Source organism: Phaethon aethereus, assembly GCF_964289735.1.
Source record: "Phaethon aethereus genome assembly, chromosome: 6".
NCBI lineage: Eukaryota > Metazoa > Chordata > Aves > Phaethontiformes > Phaethontidae > Phaethon > Phaethon aethereus.
Window position 1 is genome coordinate 30,821,028 of NC_138580.1, and position 25,313 is coordinate 30,846,340.

The 25,313-nt window shown below is 41.7% G+C and overlaps 3 protein-coding genes across 3 annotated transcripts; 2 read left to right on the top strand and 1 right to left on the bottom strand.

The window, feature by feature from the left end:
- Positions 1–1,668: 1,668 nt before the first annotated feature.
- Positions 1,669–6,849, bottom strand: NIF3L1 (NGG1 interacting factor 3 like 1; the record flags this gene model as incomplete). Its single annotated transcript, XM_082001413.1, has 6 exons — positions 1,669–1,987; positions 2,962–3,045; positions 4,427–4,565; positions 4,937–5,063; positions 5,513–5,678; positions 6,414–6,849. 6 exons carry the CDS (start codon positions 6,847–6,849, stop codon positions 1,803–1,805), a joined length of 1,137 nt encoding a protein of 378 aa, XP_081857539.1. The 3' UTR covers positions 1,669–1,802.
- A 1,436-nt stretch (positions 6,850–8,285) lies between these two features.
- Positions 8,286–13,719, top strand: PPIL3 (peptidylprolyl isomerase like 3; the record flags this gene model as incomplete). The annotated part of the gene is made up of 6 exons (XM_082001572.1): positions 8,286–8,291; positions 9,647–9,721; positions 10,534–10,627; positions 11,302–11,369; positions 11,815–11,933; positions 13,593–13,719. 6 exons carry the CDS (start codon positions 8,286–8,288, stop codon positions 13,717–13,719), a joined length of 489 nt encoding a protein of 162 aa, XP_081857698.1.
- A 5,254-nt stretch (positions 13,720–18,973) lies between these two features.
- On the top strand, positions 18,974–24,462 carry CLK1 (CDC like kinase 1; the record flags this gene model as incomplete). Its single annotated transcript, XM_082001641.1, has 12 exons — positions 18,974–19,131; positions 19,327–19,522; positions 20,621–20,711; positions 21,137–21,203; positions 22,121–22,237; positions 22,373–22,539; positions 22,620–22,714; positions 22,801–22,930; positions 23,065–23,147; positions 23,726–23,805; positions 24,057–24,147; positions 24,250–24,462. The coding sequence occupies 12 exons, from the start codon at positions 18,974–18,976 to the stop codon at positions 24,460–24,462; spliced, it is 1,488 nt and encodes a 495-aa protein (XP_081857767.1).
- Positions 24,463–25,313: the final 851 nt, after the last annotated feature.

Consider the following 25,313-nt stretch of genomic DNA (forward strand, 5'->3'; position numbering starts at 1 on the left):
TCTACTTTCCAAGTTGCAATCCAGGAATATGAAGAGGCTGTGAAGTTTTTTTGTTTATTTTTTTAAATCTTGATTGTATATATGTATTTTTTACATCAGGAGTGTTCACTGATCCTGGAGGAGGCCTTCATTGCTGCTTATAAGCTCTCCCTTTTTTTAAGCCCTTAGAGGTTGGGAGACCGCTGAAGTCTGACAGCTTTTCTTCACTTTTTTTCTCAGGTATGTGGGAGTAAGCCCTTTAGTTCCATCAACAGTAGTCTGCCAGCCAGACTTCAGGGACTCTGTATGTCTAATATTTGGTAGCTGTGTTACAGCTTAATGTTGTAATAATTCAAATCAATCAAATAAATTAATTAATTTTAATTGGCTTGTCTTGTTTTCCACAATCTTTTTATGTTATAGGAAGATACAAGATCCTTCTGGCAATTGTGTGAAAGGCTCATTTTCATTATTCTGTCAAATATCTGTGCAAATCCTCATGCAGTGTGCAGAAGATTTCAAACTAATCAGTAAAATATTTTACATTGCTTCTTATAAGGTATCAAAAATAGTTTGCCTGCCTTTTAATACCAGTATATAGCTTTTGGAGAGAACCAAAACGTCATACGGAGTAATATTGTTACCTGGTCTACCCTTCACTGACAGAAGCAACAGACACAGGTTTACAGTCAGCCTTCTGTTTGGATTGGAAACACGGGATATCTATTTACCCCACTGACAATTTGATTCTTCAAATATAGGACCTAATTAGCTTTGGAGAGTCTGATGGGAAAAACTGGCACATGCCAGCAGCTTCCTCCCCCAGAACATTTTCCAACTAACATTCTCTTTTGGTGGCACTTGCATCTGCATTTTACAGGTTGCAATCCCAAAACTTTGCAAGATGCATCAGATCCTGCCTATCATTATTTAGGCTACCATCAGAACCACTAAAACTGGGATGAAGGCATTGTGTCTTACGCAAGTTTTCTCTAAGTTAGGTGTAGAGTTCAAGAACAAGAACTCTGCCGCTTGAAGAGATGTGTTGTTGGAGAAACTTAAAAAAGTATTGTAGCTAAGCAGCAACCACATCCTATTTTTCAGTCCTTTGACTCTCTCCACAGTTCCTGTGAAACTCAAGATATAATTTATATTCTGAGTACATATGGAAGACACCACCTAATGTGTTTACAGATAGTGATACCATAGTGCATTTTTAGTGCAATTATATCTGATTTTCTAGATGTGAAATTTACTTTAATGAAGTGCTATCATCATCCTGACTTTAGAGTTACCTGCTAACAGTTTTGGTAGAGTACCAAATACCTGAATTGTGTTCTATATTTGTGTATGAGTGGTGTCTTAATAAAACTGCAACTGCAAACAGGTGGTCCACCCCCTTTCATTAACTATTATCAGATTTGTTAGCTAAAATATCAGTGACCTGTACTGACATCATTCAATGTAGAACTGCTGTGTAAGCTTAAAACAAGATTAAGTGGGGTTTCTATATTTTACCCAAACCAATCCTTGAGTATCATGGTCATCAAATATATCTAATAAGTATACGCAGTAATAGTAAATTTATTCAAGTGCAGCCCAGTAATTGAGTACATCAGCCTTCTGTAGCCCAAAACAAGCATTTATTTATCTGACAGATGACAAAGTATATCCCAGACTTTGAGGGAACGAATAATACAATCATTCTGTACTGAACAAATTCAGAGCATCTTCATTAAGCTTGCAGTTTGATAGGTCTGTACAAGATACCATGAAACTCTTGACTGAATTCTCTCACTACTGGTTTGTTTTTTTTTTTTCCCCTATGCCACCTGGAGGGGATCTCTGTCTTTCTCAGACACAATTATGTTGATTTTATTCTGTAGGTGGATAGTTAGCATGTCACACAGCTCTGACAAGAAGCCTCGCTCAGTGTTACTGTGCTCACACAGAATAACACTTATCCCATTGGCAACTGCATCCAGGACATCATGGTGGGACATCTCTCCTGCCATTTTGAGAAAGAAATGCCATGTAGATCATTAACAGTACAGTTCAGGTAACCAGTTCTTTGCAATGTATACAGAATCCTAGCTAGAAGCTGGGAAGACGTAAGGGGGGATATAGCCCGTAAGGGGGAATGCAACACCATCTGCTCCATATAAGAACGTGGCACACTTTTACTCTAGTGTCCCTTGAAGGATTTTCAGACAATATCCCCCATATACAACTGAGAGAAAACCACAGAAATTCCTTGCCCTCTTTCAAGAGAGGTAGATTCTGCCACTTTGGGCAGGAAATAAAGAGTGTGCAGAGTGGTTTTGAAGTGGACCATCTGGATGTCATGTGGGTTGCTGTGATGGAGGACAGCAATTGGGAAGCCTCGCAAAGAACCTGTCTAAGGGTCAGCTCTGTAGGGCTGTATTTAAGGGGGAGATGGGACACGCCTGGCCAAAGAACTTTCTCAAGTTAAGTACGACAGAATGCAAGGCAGTCGTCACATTGTTGAGCAAGCTGTAGATAGTAGCGGTCCCAGTTTCAGAAAAGAGGATAACGGACTAAGTGTCCCTTTGGTCAGACGCACTATGGGGTTCCTTTGGAAGATTCTGTACACTACATTATATTCCATTTTCTATTAGGGAATTCTGTAGGGAACTGAGGAAATACCTGCTATCTTGCCAAAGGAGAAACACATTGAAGGTTGCAATAGAATGCCATCAACACTGATTTTGCGTTGAAATAATGCATGTATAACAATGTTTTAATTCAAATAAGCTTTGCTGGGCCACATAGCCATCTGATCCATGTTATCTCTAAATGTTATTCTTCTATCATTCAAATAACTAACTTACTGTTTCCCAATTATAACAGGTAATTCTTTCTGGCCAAATCCTTCAATAGCCAGTCAACTCTTTTCTTTTTGCCTTTTTTTTCTAGTGACTATTTTTATAAAGATAACGAAACAGCAACATAATGTTTTACCTGTGAGATAGAGGTCAGCTTCCATTCCCTTCAGGATGCTGCTCCCAGAACCAGCACACAGAGCAGCCTTCTTCACTGGCGATTCTGCAGGATACAAGGTGTCACAGTTAAATTCCTTTCCCCCTGTTCAGCCCTCCTGACAGTATTTCTATTAATTGTTTCACAATAACTACTACCTTGATTTTAGGGTCATTGTAAATTTGTTGGAGGAAGAGACACATCTGTCAGTTTGAAAGAGTCATGGGCTCGTAACACCTCTGATGATACAGCAAAATCCTCTGTGTACCAAAGAGATGTATAGATTTTTTTCTTCAAGGGGTAGGAAAGTTTGCAGAAAACTACAGTACAGAGGCTGGCTGCTGGCTAGTTCTCTCCTAGTGAGTGAGGTGTTATTTACTTAGCTTTCCGAACCCTTTAATAGGCTGCTACTCTTTCCAGGACTCTCATGTTCCACCATCATTAGCTTTACAACTAATGATGCCACTAAGGCAGCATTTTGCCTCTGAGATATACTAAATCCTAGCTTTCAGCTCTCAGAATGCCAAATGCAAGCAGAGAGCTGCTCCATGCTGTTAAAAATTTGCCCATTTGCTATGGTTGCTGATTCCAAGCTATTAGATGTGTGACAGTTGACAGGAAATTTAATTCTCCATATATATTACATTCACTAGAGAGAGGGGACACATGACACACAGTTTTCAGATTCTATTAAGGTTTTACAGTATGTTGCCATGTAATTACTGTTGATTTAAGTGGAGTCACACCACTACAATCCCACACCATAATGAGGAGCTTCAAAATAGTTCGGGGTTTTTTTAGTGCAATTAGAAGCAATAAGAGGCTTCTAATATGACTTCCGTCTCATAAGTTACAAAGAGTTCTCAACAAATTTGTTCTCACAAATTCCAACAGTTATGCTCCTTAGAGATTAGGATAGTTAACTGGGATAAGAAAATGCTTGCTCCATGTTTTACTAGTGACGCACTGTTTTGAGCTAGGATAGTTCACCTTCCTTGCCCCTATTTCTCTTTCATCAAAAACATGGATGGTTACATGTTCATCAGGATACCATAAAGTGTCTTACTATTTTAAAGTGCTTTGGAATTTAACATTCAGTCACAAAAGGGACTGTACAATGAAATGATACACAGTTATGTCTGATACCCTGGGGGAAAAAGTCTTAGCCATTATACAAATTATCAAAAAGGAGGTCTCACATTCAACTTGTATTGTCCCTTCTTCACAGTGACAACCAGCATAATATAGAGCTTCCAATTAAAAATATAGATGATATTCTTTTTGCGTGATCATCTCATGTAAATTCTAAAATGTTGTTTCTTGTCTTTAACGGTGCTTCATACTACTTGGAAGTAAACCTATTCAAGTGTACTTCACACACACTCACATTCCTTGTCTTCCTGGAATACTAGTTCTAATGGACAGTCGTACTTGCAGGCCTGTTTACCTAGTGTCTTGCCCATTCCCACAGCTAAGCGGATGTGGGGTAATTTTAGGTGGCTTTTGATACGCTCAATTATGTCCGACAAGGAGACTGGCTCTCTCAGCGTGCACAGACGTCCCATTCCAGTATGGGGAAGAAGAGGCTGAAAAGAAATTAAAATTACTGTGAGAAAGCTGACTCCAGAAGTTCGCATTACTTTCCATACTGTAGAAAAATGAGTATATTGGGCACTCGGAAGGAATGCCTCTGAACTTTATGAAAAAATATGTATGTGATGTTCTTGAATGTAACATACTAACTACGCTAGCTATTGGAACTGATTGAAGAACTGACCACACAGCTGTTTTCATTGTTTTGGAAAATGTGTGTGGCTTCAAATACTCACAGGCCAGTATTTCAGAGCACTGACATAGCACAGGAAACCTGTGATGCTACTGACTACTGGCTCAGTGTTTAAGGCACTGAGCTCACACAATTAATACATGCACAGGAAGTAATACATTATTTTGTTACCTTTTGTAGTAAGAGAATCTCAGTCTTGTGATAAAGAAGGCTGTTCTGGGACAATAATGCCACCACCTCCAACAGTGCTTTCTGAGAGCAGTTCAAACTGACCCGTGTTTGCTCCTCACCTTCAACCCTGAGGAAAGATATGCTGGGTGCTTGCTAGGAAACTAGATAAAATTTCAGCATCATATTGATATAAAACAAAGCTATTCTATGACAGTGGCTATTCTATCACAGAGAAAGGAAAAAAGAAGGCATTGTAATAGCCTAGCCTAATCTAGTCTACTCTCTTGGAAGAAACAGATATGGGAATTTAACTCAACTGTCCTCATAAATTTCCTGTTAATACTCTTCTTTACCACCTCTAATCTATGTGATGCTACATGGAATTGCTGTTACCATTTAGTATAGCATACATTGATCAGAAAGGGATGATTATTCCTTAAGTTTCTCAATCTGTTGCTGCAAAAAATAGCAGCAATGCACAGAGGATCAAAGTGATTACAACAGTAAAATACAATTTCAGCAACTTATTGTTTCAAACAACAGGAAGAACACAACATTAGAGAGCAAAGCAGATACCTGGCAGGGAGAGTAGTGAGACAGGAGATCTCTTGGATGTCTTTGATTTTGGACAGCACCATGTCCAGATGCTTAGTGTTGTCTGTGCAAAATTCTACCCGATGAGTGCCCTCAGCTGGGTAGCTTGGCGCAGTTGATGGATGCAGTGGGATGGAAGTACAGGCACCTGAGAAAACAGTACAAGATTGCTGTTTCATAAAGGTGGATAAGTATCCTAATACCAATTTAGCACATATCCTAAAGAGATGTAACAAAAAGATGCAAACTTTGCACTTCAATCCATTTTCCCTGACCAGAACTGAGGACTCCTTGCCCTGTTACCTCCATAAGGCACAGTCTATTTTAAGTGCAAAGAATTTGATAGATATATATTATTTTGTCATTCTTAATGCTACCTGTTTTATCCTAAGAATTGTACAAAAACAAAATAGTTTCTGGTTTGTAAATCAGGCTGTAAAAGACAGCTGCTTTCATTTATGAGCCGCAATACAGGATAAAAATCTAAAAGAATTTCAGATACCTTAAGTCCTTTGCAAACAATGACATCTTGCACTTCATAAATCAAAGGTGGTGATTTAAAGTCAGTGGTTGAAACTTTGCAACAAAGAGGGACAATAAATATACTGCACCAGTTCTGACTACATCCAATAATACAGTCATGCATCTGAAAGTGTCTTTTAGTGTTTGTATCTGGTGTTCCTCACCAAGATAAATTCCCTAAAATATGTTTAGGATACTTAGTAATATTAGAAGAATATTGTGGGAAAAATAATTTTAAAAAGTACTCAAATAATACCTGTAAAAGCTGGAAGAAAGGAAAATGAGGTAAGGTCCCCACATAAAATAACATATACTGATGAATAATTTTAACCGGTTTTGTTTGTTTTTACCAGAATCTCACCGAGTCCCTTTGTTAGCCAGTTATTGACTCCATGAGGTATAGCATCGTATGCTGTATGGGGAGAGTAAATCCCGATTCTGTGCTCCAGGGCTCGGACCACTAGCCGTTCCTTCCAGGTCTTCCATGTTACTCGCTTGAGTGGTGTGAATATGGGAGGGTGGTAAGAAAGAATAAGGTCTGCTTTCTTCTGCACTGCCTCTTCCATCACCTCCTCAGTGAGATCGTTGGTGAGGAAAAGGGTGTTCACAGTGTGAGGAGGACTTGGTTCCACCAGCAACCCCACATTGTCCCAGCTTTCAGCCAGAGAGAGGGATGCAAAGTCATTCAGGGCAGAAACGAGCTCCCGGAGATTCATGAAGGAGCGTGAAGGAGGGCGGCCCAAAGCACGGATGCAGCGGAGAGGCCGGCGAGCCAGCTGCGTGCGTGGCAGCAGCATGCAGCTATCTGTAGGGAGGGCAAAAAAAGGGCAGGAATAAGCCTGGGTAATTCACTGGCTGAAATCGCAGAGTTGAGAGTGTTCAGGCCGCGAATACCGCGCCACTGACAGGGGAGGGCGGCAGGACACTCCAGCCCACGCCCCCCCCCGCCCCGCGCAGCCGCAGCCGCCGCCGCTGCTGCAACGGAGCGCCGGCCGCGCGTGCACCCTCCCCGCTTCCGGGGCTCTCCCGGTGAAACGTCACGGACGACCCAGTAAAGTCGTGCAAGAAACGTACGGAACTTAAACCCCATCCATCTTCCCGCATTAAAACCGACTCCCGGCATCCAACCGGAGAAGCCTTTGCCTCTCGGGGCGGGGAGCAAGCGGGACCGAGACACGTGGCGTTAGAGCACCGCCCAGGCCGCCGAGGAGGCCTCGCCGCCGCGGGACCCCGCACTCACCTCACGCCGGAGCAGGAGCTGAGACAGGGCCACGGGGCGGAGCCTGCGCTGAGCCCCGCCGCTTCCGCCGCGCTAGCGGGTCTGGGGGCGGCCCAGCCCCTTCCTGCCCGCCTGAGGGGAGTTGCTTCCCAGCGGCGGGTGCTGGGCTTGGGTTTAGCTTCGGCAGGTTTGTGCGAGGCCTCCATGTAATGGGTGAGGGTGAAGGCGCCGGGGCGGCGCGGGGAGGCCGAGCTGGCGGCCGCGGGGCGGCTTCGGCGGGAGCGTGGGTCAGCGGGAACGGCGGGCGCCCCGGGCGGGGCGGTGCCGCCTGACAGCGTCGCTGGCCGGGGGGGAGCCGGGCCGCGCCCCACAGCGATGGGGAGCGGTGGGCGAGCGGAGTCCACGCGTCTTGTGCGTGGGTTTTCGGTGGGAGTATCTCAAGCCGGCAGGAAAGGAGCTGTCGCTGGTCAGATAGGAGCCGCGGGCGGATTGCCGTGAGGCTGGCGGCCCTTGGGGTGCTTAACCGGGGCGTGCGCGGTGCCGGTTGCCGCCCAGGGGAGGCTGCAGCCCGGGGTGACGGGCCAGAACTGGCTGCTGGCGTGTTCCCCGGCCTCTGTGAGAGGCTTCGGCACGCCTGGGGGCTAACCAGGGAGGGCAGCATATAAAGAAGAAATTAGTGTGTAAAACTGTTGATTTCCGCACAACTGCGAATTTATTATCATCGTTCCAAATGCTTTATTTGAAAATATTGCTAAGATAAAAAAGGTTGATCCTGTGCTTGGATGTGGGTACCTGTCTGTGGCAGGCACTGACAGCCGTCAGAAGGTGGCTCCAAATCACACTTCTGTTCAGGTACTAGGTGGTTTTTATCTGTTAACTTCTGTCATTTATAAAACCATAATCTTTGGAAAAGCTGTGATTTCTTAGTATAAACTTCCATCTTAGGAAGGGATGTTTTTTCTAAGCTATTTTGTTCTACTCTTTCTAGTTCTTTATATGCTGTGTAGTTGCATAATGCAAGTAAAACGGTTATCTGCTGAGTCGCTTGAATGGCACTGCAAAACTGTGTGGTGTAAAAGCATATAACCAGACAAATATTTTTTGAATCAAAAATAATTGGGGATTGGTGGAAAAAACCCAACAAATGTCATATATTTTCTTTGCAGGAAATTGCTGCATACAAATCTACCTCAGCTTTTTGATAAGTAGACATGGTGAGAACAATAGCACTTTTTATATATTTTCATTCTTTCTGACGTGGTCATCTCTTGGAAAGTGAAAAGCTGCCCTGCATCTCAAAGGATTACACATTTTACTCTGATGCTGTGAAGAATTTGTAATCAAAAGCTTAGGTTTTCATTTCAGACTTCTAACAAGAGATATTGTGAAAAGGAACAGTCTAAAATATAATTAGACTTTCAGTTCTAAGATCCTAAATTTTAATCCTACTTTGGTTAATATTTAGTAATCTACTTTCTTTTACCACAGAAGCATTATTCAATTTGCAAGAACATAGCCCTGCTTGAGTGTATGTAACCTACACTTGCAGGCTTTTAAAAGTTTAGCAGATCGTGAAATAGAGATAAGACTGTATGTCTTAAACTGTATATACACTTTCTATAGCATCTTCATAGACATTGCAGGCAATTATCTTCTTTTTACTTGTATGCTTCTGGAACAGTGTGCTAGTATCAATGTGATGCTGATTTTTATTACTTTTTCTGTATGCTTATCCCTAGTATAGCCCCACAGTAATTGTTTTTTGCATAGTTCAGCACTTTCTGTGGGAGCACTGTGATATACTGGGCCTATAGAGGTACATTTCCTTAGGTGGCTGGATAACTGCCATTTTAAATTTTATGAAGGTTATTTATAAATTCTTAAGAAAAGCATGTTATTTTGTAGATTTTCTTGTTTATGAAGGCAGATTATATACAGTGCAATTCAGAACTAGCCTTATCACTCAAAAGGCTGCAGGCCTTTTGTTTCTCTGGTTGTAAACCAGTGGTGTATGTGCACCTCACTATGATCTCCTGAAATAGATATAAATTTGGTTCCTCAACTTTGCAGTTGAGTAAATGAGTAGGTCCAGTTTGCAAATGAGTAATCTATCTCTGGAGTGTAACAGCATGAAACGGAGCTTCTGCATTACCATGGCAAACTTGATTTGTCCTGAAATGAAATGAAACCAAGTGCTTTCTGGTGATTTCACTGGAGATCTGTAATGTTTGTGACAGTAGACTTGCCTACGGCCAAATATTGAAACAACATTTATATGTAGTGGGAACTTGCTTATGTTCTTAGTGGGACTAGGAAATAAAACTGAGTCTGCTAGTATTTCATTGCTGATTTATTATTTTCTGCCTCTTTCTCAGGCTGTCACACTGCATACTGATGTAGGAGATATTAAAATTGAGCTATTCTGTGAGCGCACACCAAAGACTTGCGAAGTAAGTCAAGTAAGAGGAGCAGGATTGCCTAGAGTTGAAACAAAGCAGTAGAAACAGTGAAGACTGTAGAGAAGGTGAAGTGGCTGTTGCAATTCATCTTTTCACATAATGGAATATTAACATTTTAAGCTGGTACAGTGCCTATTCCACTCATGGAACTTGTGTAGTGTGTCCTTGTGCATTTTTTCATATTGCCTAGAGCTTTGCTGCCTGTTACTTGCCAGCTAAGGTTTGGCTAAGGACCGCTTCTCTCCCAAGTGCTAGCATCTCACAAAATGTCCTTTGCCCTTAAGGAGAAATATGGCACATGGCTTGGGATTCCCAAATTTCCGTAGGTTTGCTCACACTCGCAAACTTTATTTTAATTTAAAAGAGTGAGAATCACTTCCAGTTTGTCAGAGGCCCCAGGTTTTCCTTTCTGCAATAAACTTAAGCTTAAATTGAAATAATTTGCTTTTTAACTAACAAAGCTGAGGCATGAAGTTATTGATTACAATATTACATTTACAAAATAAAAATGTTGAATGGAAGTGATACTTCAGGGCATGTCTTAGGCTTCTTGTTTGTTCCTCAAGTCAGACAACCTTGTGCTATAAACTTTATTTAAAATCCTTTCTATCTGTGACAGTGTCAAAGGAGCATATTAACTAATTCGTTTATGACTATTCCGTGGTAATACTCTGTGGAATTCACATGGTCACAATGCAGAGCAAAGGCAAAAGGGTTAGTTTTGGTCTTGCCCATGCTGTCATTGTAATAAGAGGATACTATTTCTGAGTTGTTTGTTAATATGGCTTGTTTCATTTCCTTAGAATTTCCTGGCTCTTTGTGCTAGTAACTACTACAATGGCTGTGTATTTCACCGGAATATAAAGGGCTTCATGGTTCAGACAGGCGATCCACAAGGTAAATTCTTCTGTCAGGGTCTCTGTATAGAAGAATGTACATAAAACATAAATATCAGGAAATTCAAATAAATTATATATATCAACATTAAAACAAAAATATTAATAAAGTAAAATAATGTAAGAATTATAGTATTTTTGGTGGGGTTTCTATGATGAAATTGGTGTTCTGTTGTGAAGTTACAGAAGAGCAGCCATTACCCTAGCTCTAAATAATCATGCACTAGTAAAACATTCTATAAACCTTAGTTTTTCCAGCTGTTTCCACTAAATATGATGGTTCTGCCTACTTGCCAGCTTTTGAATAGGTAGCAGTTGCTACTGTGTTTTCCTCTGGTTTCTGCCTGAAAGGCTACACTGCTTCTAAAGCATTCGGGGAAAATGTCCCAGACAGTGTCAACTGTTCGGGAGAAAGTCTGATTCAATTGTGTGTCTGTTTGCACTCATAGTGAATTTCGTTTGAGGATATGTTCAGTGTTTTGTTCTGCTCTTTAATAGGTGTTCCTTTATATCAAGTTATGTCTCTGCTCAGTATGAAGACATGAGAACCCGATCCCTGTCTCAAACAAATTACAGTGTATCTAGGGTCTTTGTCATAGAACGTTATAATGGTACATCTTTTGTGCAGTTTTCAGCCTGAAAATTGAGTAGTCTATTGTGGTGCTTCTTTGTCAGGCACTGGGAAAGGAGGTAACAGCATCTGGGGCAAGAAGTTTGAAGATGAATTCAGTGAATACCTAAAGGTATTTCTGTGCTCTCAATATGCAGTTATGTTTTCATATGAATTTTCTTTACAGGTTGGAGAACAGTCAGCATTGTGTTGTAGTGTATTAAATACTTCTTTTGTAATTGTGAAGCAAAGTATAATCCTGCAATAAAGGGATAGAAAACTTAAAATAGGAACAGGCATTTCTGTACTTGGCAAGTTAGGTTTGGGGGTTTTCATCACGGAGAACAGAAGTAGAAGGAATTTGTAACAACATACGCACTGAAGGCAAAGAAGTAATTTTTCATTGTAAGAGCAATTTTGAAGAGCTAATTATAGACTGTGATGGTATATATTAGCAACCAAGATTTGTTCTTAATAATGGAATTGAGGCAGAGTACCAAGTCACAGAGCACTTTGTACAGGTTAAAGTCCTGCCTTCACAGATGTGTATTCATGTTGAGGTTTTTCCCCTCTTTCAGCACAGTGTCCGTGGGGTAGTTTCAATGGCAAACAATGGTCCGAATACCAATGGGTCGCAGTTCTTCATCACTTACGGCAAGCAACCGCACCTAGACATGAAGTACACTGTGTTTGGAAAGTAAGTGATCCAACTGCATGCCTCCTTATCATAGTGCGTGAAGGACCTGAATACTTCAGGGCAGATGCAATGCAAATTTAGAAGCTTCTGATTGTAAAACTCTTGTTGTAAATGCATGTAAATGTATGCTCTTGCACTGTCACAAGAATTAGTTGCTCAGAAATGCTGCTCCATTTTTCTTAGTAGTAGGGAATTCAGGGGGAATATGCATATTAAAAATTACCTCAAGAATGGAGGTAATTTTCTTTCTCCCCACCCCTCCCCGCTAGTTATTCCAGCTTGCCTATTCATCCATGCCCAAACGGATGCAGCCTGATTTTAAGCAAACTCCAGAACAACTGGGCACATAGTTGTAGGGTTTACTGAGAAGCCAAGTATCTGATTTGGTATTGGATCTGGGGATGGATGTGGTACCAACAAGGTCCTGCTTCTGTTTAGGTGGTGTTGGTCAGACAAAATTCATGGAACTGGCAGTTTATAAAATCAGATGAGGTTGTTTAACATGCATCATTATTTTAAAACATTCTTCTGTTAATAGACACTACTGATGATATATCATCATTAAAGCAAATGTTTAATTTTTTAGTCTTCCAGACTGCTTTTTCTGTCTCAAAATAGTGGTCATGTCTTTTCTTTTGCTTGTTGTTAAAAAGTCTCTAGTGTACAAGTGAATCTGCTGAGGAAAAATTTGCCTTTATTAAATGGAGTTAAATATTCAAAGGAAGTTATTGAAATGTGAAAATACTGTTTTCTACCACTTGCATTGTTTATAGGCATCTAAGTATATGTGTCCTTTCATTTCTGAGTTTGTTTAGAAGTGTGATTGAAAGTAGGTCTTTTTAGACATCTTTCTTAGCAAAGAGCAGAAGCTCTGACAGATGAACTTTGCCAGATTTTCTGTGGCAGTTTAAGACACTCCTGCCCCAGTTGCAGAATCAGCAGAACAGCATATGCAGTCGCTGCTGGCCCAGAATCCAGCCTGCTAGATTCAAAAGAGTTGATGAATGTGACTGAATTGAACTGTGAGTAGCACAACATGTTTTCTGCCAAGTCCATTATTGGGGAATAAACTGCCAAGATTTATCAGAGCGTTATTTAAACAAAAAAGTAAGAAGTTTGTTAGAAAATTTCTCATGCCACTTCTTCAGTCTGAATAGGAAATCTGAAAGCGTAAACTTACTTGTGCCATTAGATTTACACAGTTGTTAATGATTCTGTCCAATCTTGTCTTTGAGTCGAAAGGTTAGAAATTACAATATCACATTTGGAAATTGATTTTCCAGCCATAGGATTTCAGTAATTCCCAGTGAAGTTTGGCCAGTATCTTGCTGCTACTTAAACCTATACTGTGACTGGTCAGTCCTGCCTACCAGGAGGTGCAGCCAGGGTCTTTATACAGCTGTGGTTGGTATAAAATATGATATTGTCAGTTTAGTGGGAATTATTTGAACTTTTTATCAGACACGTTCATGGATGCTTAGTATTTCCTTTCAAAATACATTATACGCCATATATAATGTTTTGGCTGTCTTATTTTACCATTTGCTTGCAAGATCCTTGCCCTATGATACTTGACTGTAAAGTGCTTTGAGATACCAAAATTGTGAAAATTAAATTGTTATTAGAAGGAGATTCCCAGCACTTCTGGTTTTCTTCCAGAGTTATTGATGGCTTGGAGACCCTGGATGAGCTGGAGAAGCTGCCTGTGAATGAGAAAACCTACCGACCTCTTAATGATGTTCGCATTAAAGATATTACAATTCATGCCAACCCTTTTGCTCTCTAGGCACAGAGTGCCTCTACACATTCTTTAGAGACTGGTCAGATCAACTGCTGGATTATAGGGTTTAAAATGTCATTAAAAGGGGTTACTTGATCTGGATCATACCTTTGCTCATTGAATGCAGGATTTTCGGGAGTTGTGACATTGTTTGGGTGTTGTCGCAGAGGTGTCTTGTGCTTTAGAAGCCGGTTTTTTCAGAGTATCTTCCAGGACTTTGATTTTTAAACATTGCTTTTTATACTTGTAAAATAAGAAAGGGCTTCTAAAAAAAAAATACATTTTTTTTTGCAAATCTTTGTTTTCTGCCTTATCTTTCTTAGTGATACTATGTTGAAAAAATGTCCTTTGCTACAATTTCATACTACCAGCTTCCTGAAGCTTTCTCATGTAAATTCTAATCTTCCTTCCTTTACTGTTTTTTTTAGAAAACTGAGTAAAATATGCAATTTTTTCCCCTAAGTGAGAGCAGTGTCACAGATAGATGAAACCTTCCTCTCCTAGAGGATTAAAGGCCGTGTTTAGAGGAGTGCTTGCTCTTGTACTGCTGTGTTGTAATGGTAACCTCTTCAGCTTCCCCAAAAGGTAGATCAGAAACAATCACTTCTGCTTCTGGCACAATGCTTTTGGTATGAAAGAGTAAGTGTTTGTGTCTTTACATAGCTATTGATTGAAACTAGATGATGATGAATTTACTGTAACTTGTTTTTGATCACTTTATTGCACAAACAATAGGGGATAAACACAACAAAGAGTAGTGACAAAAAGACTCTGGTCAGACTTCTAATCAGGAATATCCTGATACGCTCAAAATAATAAAAGATACCAGGGCAAGATGATGAACAAATAAAGAGAGAGCTGTTTGGTCCTATTAGAGCCCAAACGTTGTTGACTCAAATAAGAAAGTCTGCAAGAAGGTACAGAGATATCTGAATATTGACTGGTCAAGAGGAAAAAAAAAAATACATGCATGCATATATATGCGTATATGTGTGTGTGTATATATATTTTGCTGATCCTATGCTCAAGTCACTTAGTGTAGTAAGCGTAAAATAAACTGACTTAAGCAAAATGCAGTTCTCCACCTTGGTTGTACTCGGAAAAGCAGAATGTTCTACTCTTCCTTGTAGACGTAAAAAATATGTTTTGGCATCAGTTTGTTTTCATGAAGCAGGAAAAAATCAACTCATTTGTACAGAGGTTCACTTTCTGACTCTACGTAGAGGTGAGGGGGTATATTTCTAGTTCCAACTGTGCGTGAGAGTCCTGGACAGGAGAGAATATCCACAGTTCCTGCATCCAACTCCTATCATTCTGGACTTAGCAAAGTTCATTCTCATATATATGCCTTGTAATCCTTGTGAGGTCCAGGTCCAGCTGACTTTCAGTCTGCTTCAGACTAGTATTTCCCAATTTGAGACTTTCCTCTTAAAATAAAGAGGAATGCAAAGGTATGCCAGGTGCAGATTACTGAGGTGTTAATGAGCAGAGTTAATCAGTATCTTCTCTCTGGGACAAAGTTTCATTATTCTGTATGGAGTGCTGCTTAAAGCTCCTAGTCCTTGCTCCAGACTTAATACATTTTACCCTAATACTTCAGTCAGACAAGTAGAAGATTTAATTCTTCTAGCGCTCTGCTCTTTTTGTCTCTTCCATATACCCAGTGGTAATAGCAAGTAGACAGAAGCGTGCAGCTGCATGTTTGACTGCCACAGTGCCATTACTGTTGTGCAGAAGGAAGGACATACTGGAAACTTTCCTACAGTGCAAAGAAACAAATAATTTAAAATGCTGACATCCAGCACTGAACTGGAAACAATTTCAGATATTTTGGGTTTTTTTTCTCCACAAAAAGAAGGCTGTTATATAGAATGTGTGAAATACAGGGACAACAAGTAATTTGCTGCCTGGAGGATACATTAAATTTAGATCCTTTCTTTTTTTATCTAAAGCTGTGTATTGAAAGGAGAGTGATCTTACAGGACAGGATTACATCCTAACTTCTTAAAATTGTATTATGTCGGTTTTCCTGTTTGTGGCTCTGAACCTCCCCTAGGCTCTCCCTGAGAACCTGGAATACAACAGGAGAAATAATGGTGGGGTTAGCCCTGTGCACTTGTTGAGGAGAAAGCAAGACAGAGAGCAGGAAGTAGCCCAGCTGTGGAAGTGTGTGATTTTGCAGGTGGTTGCTGAGTATAGCATACGTGCAGTTTATTTCTTGCACACAGTCAGCTGTGGTGTCACCAGCCCTTTGGACTTTTGTGACATATATAATCCTTTAAATAGCAAATATGATGCAGACAGTACTGTTCTTATTGTTCTCAACTTGTGCTTTATAAACTCCTATGTTTACTTCCACCGGTCTGGTCCTTTGTCACAAACACTACAGCCACAAGGTGAGTTCTGTCAAAATAAATCTACCCATCCAGAGAAAAATCTGTACGTTAACACAACAATCTTGTGTTATGACTGTGATGGAGGGTCTCATTGTGAATATTCTAGATTGTCTATGACCTTTGCTGGTATTTTGGTGTTAGAGGTATGTCATGCTGGGAACAGTACTTAGTCTAAGCTGGAGAGCAAGGGACAAAAACATAATGGTGCATTATCTATGGACAGTGACCAACTTCCACATGTAATGTATATCTTGTATGTTGACCACACGGTCAGTTGGGGAAATAAGGAAAAAACAAAAACCAAAGAGTGAGGAGGGTCATTTATCAGGGTTGGAAGTGTTTTGGAAGGTTTAGTGCTTCCCAGAATTAAAAAAGCATTGGGTTTTAGGGAACTGATGCGTATAGGCTGTTGCAGTGTTTCAGGACTGTTTTATCCTTAGATGCTCCTTTTCCACATAAGTTAGACTGCACATGAGATGTGTGACTGCTTATTATGGGGTTTGGAGAACCAAATTTCAGGCATAATGCTTGGTTATCTCAGCTGAGGTGATGGCTGGTAGCTGGCTGGCAGGCTTGAAAGCTCCTTCTGAGAGCGGTGGTGGCTGAAGGGCTGCAGCAAGCTACAGGGCGGCGAGAGGGGTGTCTCAGACTTAACTGCCGTGTGTGCCGTAGTAGTGGGCAGCAGAGGAAGCAAGGGTTAGTTTTGTGAGAGGGTTGGGCTTGTTTTTTTCATTCTGTGGTTATAGAAGACTGATCTGTACACTGACCTGAAAAGTTGCATTTCGTTTTTGTTTTACAGTGGGTAAAAAGTGACGAAAAGCTAGTGAAAGATACAAGACAGCAAAAAAAAAAAAAGTTTTTAATGCCAGTGATTTACAAAGACCTCTTTAATTTGTTAGTCATACATGGTCCTTTAAACCTGTGTTGATTTAAAGCTGACTGGGTACATGCTTTGAGAGCCTCTAACAATTTGTCTGGGGAAGTAGAGAGACAAATAAGTAACAGGCTTTATCGCCAAGGGCGAAAAATTATGATGAGCAATTCCGAGTCTCACAAAAAAAAGTAATCTTCTGGCAGTCATTCTTAAATGAGGCTTAGAAATTTTTTTTTTTATATTGTAGTATTACGTGCCTTGTCTTCCAACGTTCTTGGCAGGAAAATGGCTGAAGGTTTTGCATAGTTGGTTTACTTAAGTAAAACTGCTTTAGCTGAATTACCGGATGCGGCGTACGGGGTAACCACAAAATGTCGTGACGGGGTGAAACGGCCCTGTATGGGTCCGAGCGGCAGAACTGGGGGAGGGAAGGGCTTCCTTGGCAGGCGCTCAGCGAGGGGACCGCGCCGCCCTCGGGGCCGGTACCAGCGGCCGGCGCGCTGTGTGGCAGCAGTGCCCGGCCCCGCTGAGGGCTGATGGCGGTACCGGCGTGGCTTTAAAAGCTCCCGGCAGGCGTCTGGGCCGCCGGACGCTCCCCACCCACTGTGGGGCGCGGGCGGGGGAGCGAGGTGTCGCGGGACGGCCCCGCCCTCCCTGTGACGCCCGAGGGTGTGCCTCAGTGACGCGCCGCCGCACTCCAGAAAGTTCCTGGCAACGCCATTTTGTAGCGGGCGGCGGAGGGGTAGTTGCAGCGTTGAGCCCAGCCGCGGCGGGAGATAGAGACAGCTGCCGCCGGGAGCGGTGGCATCCCTGGGCCGCGGAGGTGGGGACGATAAGACGGGCACCGCCTGCTCGTTGCGGCGGCGGGGGAGGGCGGGACGGCCGCTGTAGGCACAGGGCCGGGCCGCTGGCGAGCGGAAGGCGGGGCGGAGGGACGGGCACCGCTGAGGCGCGGGGGAGGGCGGCTGCCTCCTGCCGTGAGGGAGGGCGGCCGGTGGCTCGGCTCGGCCCCGCCGGGGCGGGCGGGTCGGGTGTCCGGGGTGCCCCTGTGCCCCCGCCTCGCGCGGCCGCCATGTTCTCTGCCCGCGCTTGGTTCCGTGGAGAGAGAAAATGGCTTCAGTGGCTGTAGAGGGGGGGGCCGGAGCCTTTTCCTGTGCCTCTGCTCGAGGTCGAGAACGAAGCCTTTTGCCGAGCGGGCAGTTGGTGGGACGCGGAATCCCTGCCGCCCGGAGAGGGGGGGCCCGACCCAGCGCCCCGTGTCTTCGCGTTGGGGCGCTGGGCGTGCGTGGGCGGCGCCGGGCGCCTCGCTCCCTCCCCGGGGGAGGGAAGCGGCCACGCAGAGCTCTACCGCGGTGTCTCGGCGGCAGCGCCGGTTCTGCAGTGCCCGGACATGTCGGCGTGAGGCGCAGCTCGTGAGCTGGAAATCGGTTTCCGGTTGGAAAGTGAAGTAAAAGACGTGTGTAGTGAGTTACTGATCTCCTCTTCGAGCTAAGTAACGAGGAGATAACTTAAGTTTTATTGTCCGTTTGACTTAGCATTAGGAATGCTCCGGGAATCTATAGAAGGAAGCATGGTAAAAGATGATGACACGAGTTCCTTCAGTCTTTAAAAGCACGCTGGGCAGTATTTGTGTGCCCCTTTTTAAGTACAGGGAAGCTTTCCTTTTTTCTAGCGTATGCACCACTGGGTGCCTGAGGAGCTTTGCAGAAATAACATGCAGAGGATGTGTTCAGTGTCTGATCCACAGTACTACTTTTAAAAAAATCTTTTCTAAGAAGTAGGTTATTGGTGTATGTTCCTCTATCAAAAGTGGTTACATTGAAAAAGCTCTTGAATTAAAAAATAAAGTGGAAGAAAGTAGAGGAAAAATGAAAATTGGGTAGTTGAGGAAAAATACAACCTTTGTTATAGCGTTAATTTGATAATTAATGGCTTTGAAAAAGAACTGTCTGTGGAATGTAATTCAAAGAGCAAAATATCTTTGTTACAGATGCGGCATTCCAGGCGAACTAATTATCCCGACTGGGATAAAAAAGAAAGTCCGGATCACAGAAGATGTGAAAGTGCCAATAAGAGAAAGAGGAGATCATTAAGTGGTGCACAGGAGAACAAACACTGCAAGCATGATCTTTCTAAACTTCCTGACAGGTAAATAACTTTTTGACTTCCGATACCAGAAAGCATATGTCTTAAGATTTTATTATTCTCATCAGGTCATCTGACAATATGTTCATTTTTGAGTTGGAGATTTTTCAAGAGCGTTACCTTACAGCTTAAAACAAGGTGTCTTGATAGAGGTACTAGAATTATTTTAATTGAGTTTATTTGATCCTTTGTTTGTAGTACCTGTTCAGAAACCAAATCTGTAAATGAGAGAGACCATCATGAACGACGCTATGTTGAAGAATACAGAAACGAGTACAATCAAGGATGTGATACTGGGCATCATAGTAGCAAATCATCGGGTCATAGTGGGACGAGTAGTTACAAAAGGAAATACAAGACACATCACACTACCTGTCATCATCATCATTCACAGGTGGTGTGACCAATTTTAATTTAGGATTTTTTATTTTAAGAAGATAGATTCTCAGCTGGGCAGTAGTAGTTGAGTGTGGGGGGTTGGGGAATTCTGCTGATAATATAAATAGTTTATTCCTTTAGCTACTATTAGTGGAGTATTATTTTTGCTAGGATTTTATTTCCTTCAGTGAAAATGCATAGTTTGTAGGTATGCTTGTGATACCACAGAACATAGTCTTGCTATTTGTTCATTGGATATATTTGAGCAGATTAATGAATAAGAGCCATCAATTGGAGTACTTGAAATACAGGCATCACTTTTATGCCTTCAGAATTTTTATCATGACAAGCCCGACTCGAAAATCCAAGAACAAGCTTTTAAACTTGTTTTTGACTAAGTATCACTGAAGTAGCAAGGAGATGTCAGTGTTTTACTTTTTAAAAAAATTTATTTCGTGAGATGTTTTAAGTATCACTGAAAAGTCTGTAGAATCAGATATGTATGATGTCTGCCCACTAGCAGGGTGGTTTTTCCGATCTTTGTTAATATATTTAACTCTTAAAAAAGCTGAAGATAGGATTTATAATTTAGGATCTTTAGCTGAAACAGCCTAAAGTAAATGTATATGCTATCTATGATTAAAAAAAAAAAATCTTGTCAAATATTCAGACCAGTGATTTAATCTTGATTACTTAAGATGGGTATTTTAATTTGGCCACAAGGCTATTTTTTTTTTTATATATATATATATATATATATATGATAGTTATTAAATCCTTTTGCTTTAAAAAAAAAATGCGTGCACTGAAATCCTAAAGTAAAATTCAGTGAACCAATCTTTTAAAAGAAAAACAGTTGTGTTGTAATTCTTTGTTGCCTTGCCACTTTGAGTATCTCATCTGAAAATCTGTTCCTTGCCATGTTTTTCTCCTGTAACATAAACTATGTGCCCTGTGAATTTCCGGGGACTGAATTTGAAATTGCTCCTGCCAACTGTGTGTGGCCTGGCGTGTATCTGAATGCCTGAATATCTCCCTGCTGAATGAATTTCGTATTCTGACCTGAATTCACTCGGGTTTATTGATTGGCTGGACGATCTTGGTGCCGTTCCAGAAGAGTCATCGAAGGAAAAGATCCAGGAGTGTAGAGGATGATGAGGAGGGTCACCTGATCTGTCAGAGTGGAGACGTACTAAGTGCAAGATGTATAGAATATTTTTCAAAATTTATTAACTTTTCAGATAGAATAAGTTCTTTTAGCGTAAGATGTGAGGGGGCTTTGGAAGTCTTTTCTTTCTGTCTTGACTTTTTTTGTTTGGGGGTGGGGATTGTTATTCTTTTTTGTAGAACTTAAATCTATTTCTTATTTCTTTTTCCCCTTTTTTTCTCCCCCCAAAATAGTAAATGAAGTTAATGAACCTACTAGAATGAGATCCCTGTAAATGTGCCTTGATGAGAGTTGTCCAATAACATCTCTCAAACTAGCTATTTACAATTTAAAGAAGCAGAGTCTAGAATAGCTTCAGTGATAGTAGTCTTTTTGTTTGTTTTATTTTTGTTTGTTTGCTTGTTTTTTTTAATAGCTGAGTAACTTCACAACTTCTGTGACTGAGAGTTCTTTTCTTTATAGATGAGATCGTCTCTACTTTGGGTGAAGGTGCTTTTGGAAAAGTAGTGGAATGCATCGATCACAAAGCGTAAGTCTTTTGTTACATACTTGTAATTTTTCTTACCGATACTATCACTGTGTGGTTCGTGAAGGGCTTCCGCATTGTATCAGGTTTTATCTTTACTTCCTCGTATGCTGCCCTGTGTTCTTCTTTCGAGCTGCCACAGTTCCCATACACAGACATAGGTTAGTATGTTGTGCTGAAAACAGCACCTAGACATGAGGGTTGTGCAGGGCTGGTGGATGAGGCGTTGGGCGCACCCCAGCCAGGCAGCGGTTGGGGGCTGATGGCGGGAAGTGGCCTAGACGATGTGGAGTGAAGCTGCACTCCCCCGCAACTGGGCAGTCCTGGGGCCTGGACCACCCCACCTCTGTGTGATGAGCAACCTCTCTGACGACTAGCTTACCTTGAAGTACTGTCTGTGATGATGCAATGCCATTTGGGTTCTAGCAGTGAGCATGTTCTAAATCGAAAACACATTTTGTGTCGGACGGCAGTTTTGCTGCATGCAAAAGGGTATGAAACAAGACTGGTCACTGCGGAAGGCATGTGACACCTCGGTTAGATACATGTTTACTACTTAAACAACTGAAGACAACTTGTCATTTTTGACTGACAGTTGTGTTAGACTGCGAGATTGTGGATGTTTCTAGAATATTAGCCCAGCATACTTAAATACAAAGGTGAGGTAAATGGGGCTTTTAACCCTTAAGAATAATACCGATGTACAAGGTATTGAGTAGGTTTTCAAAATTTGAAGATTAAATTTTAGTTGTGTTTGTGCATAGATGAACCTTGGTTATATTAGGTCTTTATGTACTTAAAAAAGACCTTTCCTGGTAAGGTTCCCATTGTTATAAACAATGTATGTGGTGATAATTACTGAATAGTTGTGGTTAAAACTCCTTGTTGTTCTAATTGCTGTTAAAACCCGTCTTTTTCAGGGAAGACAGACATGTAGCTGTGAAAATAGTAAAAAATGTTGATAGGTACTCCGAAGCAGCTCGTGCAGAAATACAAGTACTGGAACATTTAAATGCATCAGACCCCAGCAGTACATAGTAAGTATACAAAGCCGACTGTGTTTTGCGTTGGCTTCAAGATTTCTGTGATGTTGCGTTCTGTAACATATGACATACGTACCTTAGGGTTATACAGCTCCCTGTTGCAATTCATGTATTCTCCTGCTTTTGCAGTCGCTGTGTCCAGATGTTAGAGTGGTTTGAGTACCATGGACATGTCTGCATTGTTTTTGAGCTCCTGGGGCTCAGCACCTATGACTTTATTAAAGAGAATGGCTTTCTGCCATTTCGGCTGGACCACATTAGACAGATGGCATATCAGATCTGTAAATCTGTGAACTGTAAGTATGTTTCTTTTTTGCTTTATTTGTTACACTTCCTCTGGGGGATTTGCCAACTCTGTTTGTTTGTTACCTTGCAGTTTTGCATTTGAACAAGTTGACACATACAGATCTGAAACCGGAAAATATTTTATTTGTGACCTCTGACTATGTAGAAGAGTATAACCCCAGGCTGGTAAGCTGCTGCCCTCTTCCCCACCTGCCCCATAGCAATCATCTGGGTTTATTTGCCAACTTGCATCTCATTGTGTTTGATTTCAGAAATGCGATGAACGCACGCTAAAAAATCCAGACATCAAAGTTGTGGACTTCGGGAGCGCAACATATGATGATGAGTATCATAGCACTTTGGTGTCTACCAGACATTACAGAGCACCTGAAGTTATCCTAGGTCAGTAGAAGCCAGCAAGGCTGATCTTTTGGTGCGCTATTGAATGGTGCTGCTGGAGTGTGGCAGTTCTTGCTTGGGCTGTTGAACTGTTTGCAGTCTGGTATAAACGTGAACCTTCTGAACTCTGTTCACAGCACTGGGATGGTCACAACCATGCGATGTTTGGAGCATAGGCTGTATTCTCATAGAATACTACCTTGGATTCACAGTATTTCCGGTAGGTGACTATGGACCTCAAAAAGATGCAGCATGTATAATGCTCCTCAATGTGGTGAAAATATGCTACAGAGAGGTGGGGGCCAAGGGGAGGGGTCTGTGCAGGAAATGGGGCTGCAGTTCTCTTGTAATGCCCAGTTGAAGAGAACAGAAGAGGTAGGCACAAAGGAACCTTCACAGCAGATTTCTGCGAGTTGCTTTCATAAACACTGTGGCAGCAGCTTGATAGGAGGGATGCCCCTGTTAACACTGGCATTTTACAAGCCACATTATTAACAGATGTAGCTTCATCTATCCCTAGCAGCAGCTACTACTCATACCTGAATTCTCTCATCTTGACAGTATTGCTGAAACTTGAAATTTATGAACAAAGGGAAAAACAAACAAGGCAGGGTCAAGGGAAAAAACACTCAGTACATTGTAACTTACTTCAGGAAACAGATGAGTGCACCCTCTCCCTTAATCTGAAATTAATTATTGGTTGCAGGGTACAGTCAAAAATGAAGTAAGGTTCCTGTGTGGTTCTTGGTAACTTCCTGTAACAATGAACAAAAATGTCCTATCTTGATTTCCCTCCAGACCCACGACAGCAAAGAACACCTGGCAATGATGGAAAGAATACTGGGGCCTTTGCCAAGTCATATGATAAAGAAAACCAGGTAATTATACTTTCCCATAGCTGGACTGCTACAGAGTAATTTAAGTATTTTCAGATTTGGTTTACTGGCAAGTTTTTAAAATTATTAAACTCAGATTTATCCTTCTGATCTGCTTTAACAAGCTGGCCATTCTTGTGGAATACCCCCAGATCAGTTCCCAAGTTCCCAGTTTGTTCCCAGATGGTGATAAACTTCTAGTGAAGGGACAAAACGGAACCTTTGAATAACAAACTCTGGCCTCTTTGTTTAAGGAAACGCAAGTATTTCCGTCATGACCGGCTGGATTGGGATGAAAACAGTTCTGCTGGTAGATACGTCTCAAGGCGCTGTAAGCCACTGAAGGTAAGAGGGCAGAAAGAAAACACTTTTGGGGAGAGGAGTTGTTTTTTGGTTTTTCTTTTACAAAATAAATAAACCCCATGTTTTGTTGTTTTCTTCATGAAGGAATTCATGACCTGCCACAATTCTGACCACGAGAACCTCTTTGACCTCATTCAAAAGATGCTGGAGTATGACCCAGCCAAGCGCATTACTCTTGAAGAAGCACTGAAACATCCTTTCTTCTTCCCACTGAAACAGGAAGAAAGGGCACTGTCTCCGATAGCTGAGCAGGCTGACACAGATGTCAGTCCACCAAAGAAACATAAAAAATGTTAAATATTTATTGTGTACAGTTATTTTGTAAATGCCCTATTTTGTATTATGACTTTTTGGATACAAGCTTAATCCAGCTGCTGGCATAAAACTTATTTAAGAAAAAGAGACTACTGAACCTGGCTGCGTTTCCTCAGTAAGTAAAAATCTCAGGACTTTAAGCATGTGGAAAACAGCACCCTCTGCTCTCCAAAACAGGCCTCCTAGCTGCAAGAAAGTATTATTATTATTATTAATTATGTTTTATTCAGCTGTTACTGGAATAGCAAAAGTGTCACTGATGCTTCCTTTTTGGATAAAAGAAAGAACAGCAACAGCCCTTGATGTTAAGTGTAAGGACGGCCTTTATTTGTTTAAGGAAAAAGTTAACGAAGTAAGAAAAATTACTGTAGTATTTAGTGCATTGTGATCACCAAATTTTATTTTTCAATTTTAGTAGGTAGACTGTGGTTACCAGTATTTTAGTTAATGCTCATTATTAGCTTACAACAGTCTAGACTTCACCCTTTTTCTTGGTTTATGAGCTGTCCTGAGAATTTCCATTAAGAATTCAAAGTTTCAGGGAGCAGTTGAGCATGTCAACTGCCAGCTTAAAATAATCTCTCAATTTCAAGGGGAGGGAGAGTGTCTGCAGCCATACAGTTACCGAGCAGCACAGGCCTGGGCTCTGGGAGGCTGTTGGGCAGCAGGGGGTGGAACAGCACCGTGTGTACCTCCTGAGAGAGGAAGGGGCTGCAGAGGAGCCTGGCAGCCCCTTGGACACACAGGCCACCCGCTGCAGCAGCCCACAAGGTGCCACTCCATACCCTGCCATGGTGACCAGGCTGTGCTGCCAGAAGAGTTGCTTTCCAGTA